At 43.5% G+C, this 8859-nt stretch overlaps 2 protein-coding genes across 2 annotated transcripts; both read right to left on the bottom strand.

Annotated features, from left to right (window-relative positions):
- Positions 1-297: 297 nt before the first annotated feature.
- Positions 298-921, bottom strand: LOC137989976 (uncharacterized). Its single transcript, XM_068835540.1, has one exon. The coding sequence runs from the start codon at positions 919-921 to the stop codon at positions 298-300; it is 624 nt and encodes a 207-aa protein (XP_068691641.1).
- Positions 922-957: 36 nt separating this feature from the next.
- Positions 958-1752, bottom strand: LOC137989975 (uncharacterized). The gene has a single exon (XM_068835539.1). The coding sequence runs from the start codon at positions 1750-1752 to the stop codon at positions 958-960; it is 795 nt and encodes a 264-aa protein (XP_068691640.1).
- Between the last annotated feature and the right edge of the window lie 7107 nt (positions 1753-8859).

Raw genomic sequence — 8859 nt, 5'->3', positions numbered from 1 at the left:
GGTCTTCTTTCGTTGGCTATATATGTGGTTAAGGAGTCGGACCAGAACGTTACACCAACCAAGGGAAGGTCTAGCTCTTCGCGTATCAGCAGATGTAAGCGTTTAGCGATTACAGCCGCTTGCAGCTCCAAGCGGGGAACAGACCATTGCTTCAAAGGGGAATTCCGGGTCTTTCCCATGAAAAAGGCGCAGTGAACGTTTCCAGCATCTTCAAGGAGCCGTAAATAACCGACTGCCGCGTATCCATGGGTGGACGCATCCGAAAAGTAATGCAGTTGGATGTTTGAGATGGATCTTTCAGAGAAAGACTTGAAACATCGCGGAATCTTCAAGTTGGCAACATATGACATGGACTTTAGCCAATTGTTCCATTGAGCTAAGAGAGGTCCTTGTATCGGATGATACAATATCAATTCTCCATAGCTGCTGAAGAATAACTTTGACCGGAAGAAGAAATGGACCGAGAAAACCAAGAGGGCCAAAGAATGAGCTGACAGTGGACAGAATGCCACGTTTGGTTGGAGGTTTGTTAGTAGAAGTAACCTTGAATTGAAGGTTATTAGATAGCGCATCCCAGTGTAAGCCCAGAGTCCGTCCGATGGAGACTTCGTCAAGGTCGAGGTTGATGGACGGGTTTGGTAACTCCTCTTGAGGAAAGGCTCTGAGAACCCTGTCGCTGTTGCTTGTAAACTTCGTAAGATGGAATCCACCTTCTTTCAAGACACTTACAAGATGGTTTTCTAACGTAATCGCTGACTCCGTAGTTGCCACAGTCTTCAACAGATCGTCAACACAGAAATTCCTCTGGATTGTCTTGACATCTTCGGGACTTAGACGAGTTTTGTTATCTTCTGCCGTCTGTTTCAATGCCTTATTTGCGCAACAAGGTGACGAAGTTGCTCCAAAAATATGGACGAGCATCTGATAGTCGACCGGTGGCTGGTCCAGGGAATCATTCTACCACAGGAACCTCAAGGCATCTGCATCTTTGGTTAGAACTTTAACTTGATGAAACATCGCCTCTATGTCGGCATTGAACGCAATTTTCTCCTGTCGGAAGCGAATGAGTACTCCTACCAGATTGTTTGTCAGGTCTGGACCGTGGCACAGTCGATCGTTCAGTGATGTTCCATTGAACTTGGCGGCAGCATCAAATACCACCCGGATCTTATTGGGTTTGTTTATATTGAACACTGGATGGTGAGGCAGGTACCATGTAATCTTGTACTTGGAGGAGGCTTCTTCTTTGCTTAGTTGTCTTGCGTATCCTGTCGCAACGTAGTTATTTACGACGGATCGATACTTCGTTTCAAGCTCAGGACTTCGACGAAATCTTCCTTTTAAGGCCTTGAGACGGGTCTCCGCTAAAGATCTGTTAAACGGAAGATGAAGGTCCTCATGCTTCCAAAGAAGTCCCATCTGGTAATGACCTTCGGCAAACGAGATGATGTTGTTCAGAGTTCCACAAGGCTCAACTCGCCAAAATTCTTCCAGTTGACGGCTGAGGGACGTATCTTCAGCTGATACGAAATTCAGATTGAATAGGTGTTTATTGGCGGCACCAAGGGAACCACTAAGGACGCTCCATCCAAGACAAGATCGTATTGCGAAGGGCTCGTTAGGTTTACCTCTTCGGACTTCTAGAGGAATGAAGGCTTCTTGGATACCAGTTCCGATAAGAATAGACACCTTCCTCCTCTCGACGTCATGGAATGGTACGAGTTGAAGGTGGGTCCAACGAGTCGTTTCCATGCCAGCAGAGATATGCTTTAGTGGGATTGTGAGGTCTCGAAGAGCTTATGCATTTCGCACTGTGACGTAATCGGATCACTGGCCGTCAAGTGATGAAATCATGAAGTCAACTCTCAAACCCGTTTCTTGTTTCTCTCGCTGGTTGACTGTAGAGATGGAGAGTTAACCCTCCTCACCTTCAATGCCAAGCTGTTGGACTAGTGATGGATCTATCAAGGTTACATCTGACGCAGAATCGATGAGTGCATATGTTGTCGTATGTCTTCCATTCTTACCAATGACCTTCAGGGGAATAATCTGTAGGAATATTTCAGGAGGCTCGGCCACAGACGTGTTGACAGACGCTGTTGGTACAGATGGGTCGCTTAGTGAGCTAGTGGGGATAGCAGGAGTAGATGTACTCTCAGTAAGATGGGATTGATGATCAGGACGACTAAGGCTTGATTGGTGGACGAGTGAGTGGTGAGGCTTTCCACATCCTGGTACCTTACAACGATTGGTAGAAGTACATGACTTTGCCAGGTGGTCTCTTGAATTAACGCAGTTGAAGCAGATGAAAACGAATTCCCCTCTTTGTTCAACCGACTTCGACTTGAAAGCATCACAACGGTAGAGCGGATGACTTTGGGAACACTGCATGCATTTCATAGTCCTCATGGCCTTGCTGGTGTCGGGTTTGACGTCTGCCCCGGAAACGTTTGTGGTGAGCGTGGTCAGGTGATGCACATGCAGTTTGCTTCTATCCTCAGGTCTCCGTGGAAGTCTCGTCTCGTATGAATTTTCCATGAAAAATGGATGATTGGCAACCTCGGCTCGGTCATTGAAGAACTTGACAACATCTAAGAAGGTGGGCATGATTATTCCTTGTTTCTGCAACTTCACAAGATGCTCACGAAACCTGTCTTGCAGCCATCTGGGTAGCCTTAGGATTACTTTCTCGAGGTTGCTGGTATTCATTTTGGTAAGACAGTTCATTAATGCAAGGGTGTCATACCTGATAAGAGCCGTGTCGGCAAAGCGTTCCTTATCTTGAGGGGCGATGACGGGACCCTTTGTCAAGGCATCAATACGGGCTTTCATGATCTTAAAGGGGTGGCCGAAACGGTTCTTCAGAACACTTAGTGCCTTGTTCAGCCCACCAGCAACGGCTTCATATCTTTGTACAGCATGGAGGGCGGTGCCTTCAAGAAACTGGAGCAAGCGGGCCATCTTAGTCTGTTCATCCAACGCCTTAGTCTCAACCAGCTGGTAGAATCTTTGTCTAAATAAGGGATACACTTCAGGTGAACCATCAAACTTTAATACTTGGAGGGGAGGCAGACCGTGTCCAGCAGTTATCCTTTCCATGGCAGAGGCAATGGAAGCAAGATAACCTTCACCCATCACTGGAGCACTCTCGCGAACAAACGGTGCTGATGCATAGGAATCGTAATTGCCAAAGGTAGGTGCTTGACAACTTGAGTCAATAGGACCGGAGGCTTGAGTATTGTGTTGGAAAACTGGAGCTGAGGAGGACCGCCTGGTTACAAACTCGGAAGTGGTGGGGCGCCTGAGGTGAAGCCAATTGGGGACAGCATGAAGCCGCTCAGGAGCGTTCGATGCTGGCAGAGTGGAAACGTGTGGGGAAGCCACAGGAACGGAATTAATATTAGAAATCAGGGGTGGGGAAACAGAATCTTCACTGACAAATGCAGGGAACGTACGTGGGTGCGAAGAGAAAACTGGAAGAGTGAATAGGTTCGTGCGTCCTGGAGCTGTGGATTCGCGCGTGGAAGAGGTAGGACGAAAGGAGACGCCAGACGAGATGGGATAACATGCAGGGGCTCGCGTGGGTGCCGCACGGAACGTGCGAGATTCCGTCGACGTGCAAGAAGGCATGCGCACTGGCATGGTCACAATAGGTTGAGCGTATGGCTGTTCAAACGTAGGTGGGCATGAGACGGCTCGCGTGGGGTCACGCGCGATTGGTGCTGGCCGGGTTGGCATGGTGGATAGACACCTTTTTGCCTGTCGCCGTGGAGGATTTCTTTATCGTCGTCATGTTTAGACAATAAACAGGAATATTCACGCTCTGCCAATTTGCACTCCAATTGAGCCATTTCTGTCTTTTCTCTAGCTTCGTCCAGTTGCCTCTCAGCTTCAAGTTTTGCCAGCTCAAGTTGGTGCTGAAACTCAAACTGCTTTTGCCGCATTTCCAACTCTAACAATTTGACTCTCATATCTATCGACCTCACGCGTTTCTGTTCCGTTTGTTTCTCTATAAGAACTGCTTTCTCTACCGCAATTCTAGCTCGCTCTAACCTTGAACTTGCTGTGCTTATTCTTGAGACCTTACTACTTTGCGATATGACAGACCTTGCCGGGGAAGGAGGAAATGAAATCTTTGTATCAGTCACCGTCTCAGGGGCTTTGGTATTGAAAAACGAGGCGACATCGATGGCGTATCTTTCAATCTTTTCATCATAAATCCGTTTTCGAACTTCTTGTGCCTCACAATAACTTAGAACCTCCTGTAACTGGATGCTGTCTTGGGGAAGTAGTCCCTGAGTCAGTTCCACATTGTCTCGGGAACTTGAAAAGGTATCATTCAAGGCTGTTTGGAGGCTTCGAACCTGGACCAATTGTCAGTAGTAATCTTGTAGTAATTCATCGGTCTTTGAACACAGTTTAGACATAGTAGCAACGTAGCCGCCGCGGGACCGTCTTAAAGAATAAAGCTTCTCAACTAAAATTGCTTCTTGGTTTTGGAGCGAGTTTGGCATCCTTAGCCTGGAACTTAAACCCGGCGAAATTGGAATTTCTTGGTCAAGGACGTTATCCATCTCTCAATTGATATTTACAATGAAATGGTCAGGGACCATTCGACTTAGCACTCCAGCAATATTATTGACTCCAACGTGTCATGTTGTCGCTGGTAAATATCTAAGAACAAGCTTAAATTACGAAACGTTTACAAACATGGAATCACAGGATAACTAAACCAAAAGAAGCATTAAAAACCGTAAAACTAGGACGAAACTCTTACCAATTGCTGGATCAGCAAGGACGGCGGGGAACCAACTGAAATTTTTGTTGAACTTAACTTATAAAGAGACTTAACGGCAAAACTTAAGTGTTAATTAAAGGTGATAACAACAGATCCTACGAAAAGGAACATAAAGGACGCTGAAGCGGACTAATGAACAAGTGTAAATTACAAGGGAATACAAATACTAAAGGGCTAACGAACTATACGAGAAAAAATACGCGTTGTCTAAAGAGACATTACAGGGTAAAAAAAAAAAATTGATATTTAGTTTTTTGGGACGAGACGAGAAATTCCAAGCGGGCAAATTAGCTCCATCTTGCCCGCTCGGGTAGCCAATCTCAAGGGATTGGGTTCATCTTGCCCGCTCACGGATCAAGTATAATAAATCTTCATAACAATAAAACAACTCAACTCCCAGAAAAGATGTTCTCATGACTTTCATGTCTTCACTATCTGTAATTGTATTGCTCCAAATAAACTGTCAAAAATATATAAAGATACGCACCTGGTCACTGCATAGAGATTTGTGTGAGTTCCTTAATAAGTCACTCATGGCTGTCTAAATTAAATACCAACACCAATTGATAATTCTTTCAACTCCTCAATGAATTTGTATTTGGACCTTTAATTAAACACCATTCCACAATTTTTTTTGTTTTGTTTTTGGTACAACGTAACCTAGACCTCTTATTTGACCTTGCGTGGCGTCCCCATTTTTGTGATGAAGAAGCACATTTAATTAATAATAACAACAATAAGAAACAAGTTGATCGTTACTGACACAAACAGTCGTCACTTTTCAAGTATTGGAAATGGCAAGATATCGAAGGAATTCTTAATTAGCCAGAACTTTCGAGTAATGATTTTATTTATGTCTATGTTTCTCCCCGGTCTTGATAAATAATGAAAGCTGTGCATTTTGTGATCTCACCAGTTTGCTAACACATCGAAATCCGGAAAAAAGACAACTCCAAAAACGTTGGCATTATTCGGCCACCAATGTGGCTTTTTATTAAATCACCAACGAAATCTATGAAAGTAAAGGTAAAGGTAAAGTAACGTAGGTGTTTATTAAAATCAAATTGCAGCCCATACGTTGAATTACGCAATTTTTTATATACTAAAATTTATAAAAATTCCAATAATAATAAAAGTATAATATAGATGCTAATTATTCTAAAAGAGATCTAGTAAACAATAAGCATTATAGAGCGGTTTTCAATTGAGTGTCGAAAGTAATTAGCAAATTACTTTGGTCTTGCATTACTTCACTCAGTGACTGGTTCAAAGTTTTGGCAACACTTTTTCAACCAATCAGAAATGAAACCAAAACCAATCGAGGCTCTCGAGTGCACATTTTCGCGCGCTTTGTGTCGGCTAAGTGTAATTACTTTGAGTTTTGATTGGTTTACTGAATTGTCTCCGTCCTTTTTGATTCGCCAAAGTAATTACTTTGGTTTTGGTTTAACGACACTCATTTGAAAACCGCCCTAATAAAACCTTATTTACATTTTACAACTATGATATATAATATAATGGCAGAAGTAAGCTGTCCAGCCTATGATCTTTATCGGATGCGATGCTATGGAAAAGGTTATGACATAATGTATCAATGTGATACACCATTGGTGTAACCCCAAGAAACTCGCATGCGTTATTGTAGGTCGTGCCGGGCATAATGATTGAGATCGCCTTTTTCTCAATTCGAACGAGCTCGTTGATGAGATACCGCGGCAAGTCGTTATAAAAGACCTGAACATAATCAATAACGGACCTTACGCACGTATTGTAGAAAAGAATTAGATCTGTTGGCGGTAATTTCGCGAGTTTGAGCCGTACTAGGAAATATAATCGTTTACTAGCTTTCTTAACTGCTTCTTCAATGTTAGGTTGGCACTTAGAGTAAGTCCCAATAACTTGACGGTATATTAACTTGTTCTATCAACTGGGTTCCGGGCAAACGAAATTCGGAGCTCCTTACATTTATCAGGCTTGAATTGCACTCTGTTCACATGGGACCACTCAATAACCTGATTAACTATACTCTGTGCCTCATTGGTAATCCCTTTCGGAACGACTTCGGATACTGTAGTGTCATCAACAAATTTCCGTAAATGTGGAGTGTTTACATCCAGATCATTTATCATCAATACAAAAAGCCATGGCCCAATTTGGTAACCCTGCGGTATCCCAGAAGGGACTGGGCCCAACTTGCAATAACAACTTTTTGGTAGTTTGATTCTTTGAAATCGATTAGACAGAAAATCAATGATCCATTTAACTATACTACGTGGTACGGCTAAATTACGTAACTTGTTGACTAATATAGAATGATCTATTAGATAAAATGCCTTCCGATAATCGAAAAGTAGAGTTCTTACAGTCGCTCGGTTTCCGTCAGTCTCCAGGGACCACCTATGCAACATGCATTTCAAAGCCAAAGTACTTGACGATTTCAGGACTGCCCCATACTGACTACTATCAATAAAGTCTAATACAGCAGGCTTGAGATAGTCGTCTACAAGGAATCCTTCCGCAATTTAGAGATAGAATGCGTTAGAGAAATAGGTCTTAGATCTTTCTTCAGATCCAGACCTGGTTTCTTTTTCGGCACGGGTGAGACATCGGCATTTTCCAAACAGATAGAGCATTTAGAATCTCCGTAATGGGAAAGGCCAAGATATCGGCGTACTCCTTGAGTAGCCAGTTCGGGATCATGTCCGGTGTGGCAGCTTTAGTGGGGTTGACTTTCAGTAGCGTTCTTTTAACGCGTTTTTCAGAAACACATAGGATCTTTGGAATATCCTCTGTAGGGAGACTTTCCATCGGAGCAGGCAACTTATATTTCTCTAGAGGTTCGAGGAAGGCTGAGTTAATTTGATTACACAAATCGCCATTCTTGGTCTTTGCTCCACTCAGATGCTTCATTTCGTCCCACCATCTTTTAAGATGTTCATCCTTTAGATGTTGTATCCTGGACTCATAATACCTCTCTCTGCAAGTTTTCCTCTCCCGGTTTACTAAATTTGAGCGCAGTCGAATTCGTACCGTAGCTGGTAAAGGCATTTTGTCTGTTCCGGATCAATTTCTTAAGTCTCGGGGTCATCCATGGCGCGTTGTCTTAGCACGCGCGCACTTTCTTTGAAGGCATTCAAATATTAATTCTGGTGAGGATAGGTTGCTGAAATATGGCCCACTTATCCTCGCAGCTCCTAAGCGAAGCGAACAACAATGGCCAATCAATACTGTCTAGATATCTCTCCATCGCTGCCTTACAAGTTGGCCGTTGATCGGGCTTAGTAACTACTTTCTTGGTACCGGTGTTGGGTTATCCGTCTCAGAGGTCGGAGAAGCTACCACAGTGCTGTGTGCTGAGAGACCAAACAGTGGGAAGGCCAGTGGTGAAGTGTAAAATTCATGCACGTTCGTTAGCACAAGGTCTGACGCAGCATCTTTGCGAGGTGACGCCATAACGATTTGTTTCCGGTGAAAGTGTTTCAACAAACCGATGTCCGACCGGTTGAAATCGCCAGCTGTTAAAAAAAAAAAAACCATAGTTTAACTATTTAGACTCAACCAGGGCAAGCGATTGAAACAGATGATGGGGAATTGATATATCGCCTGCCTTTGGGGGATGGTAGATTACGTGAGCAACTATGCAGAAGAAGCCTCGAGGGATACCCTTTGGTCTCAAGTAAAGCCATAACTTTCATGATCATCGCAACAGGTCAATTCACTCAGTTGTTGGTACTTGCACTTGCCCTCCTTGATGTAAGTGAAGACACCGCGTGAGCATCACTTTTTTGGTCATGACGGACTAGAAAATAGGGAGTTCGATTTTGTTACGAAAGATAAATTCACTAACCGCAGTGAATTAAAGCCATGTTGAGCAAAGGTGGGGCCAAAAATAGTGCCTACACCCAAGACTTCTGATGTTTCACGAGAAAAAATGGGGAATAGCGCAGCACTGATAGCAAATTGCGTTTCAGATGTAGCGATTTTCCTTTAATATTGTTTTACCTATTCATATATAATTATATCTAATTTTGTATGGTGTATTGAGAGCCTAATAAGTCGAT

The sequence above is a fragment of the Montipora foliosa genome, unplaced genomic scaffold (genome assembly GCF_036669935.1).
Source record: "Montipora foliosa isolate CH-2021 unplaced genomic scaffold, ASM3666993v2 scaffold_483, whole genome shotgun sequence".
Taxonomy (NCBI): Eukaryota; Metazoa; Cnidaria; class Anthozoa; order Scleractinia; family Acroporidae; genus Montipora; species Montipora foliosa.
This window is presented reverse-complemented; position numbering and strand designations above follow the sequence as displayed.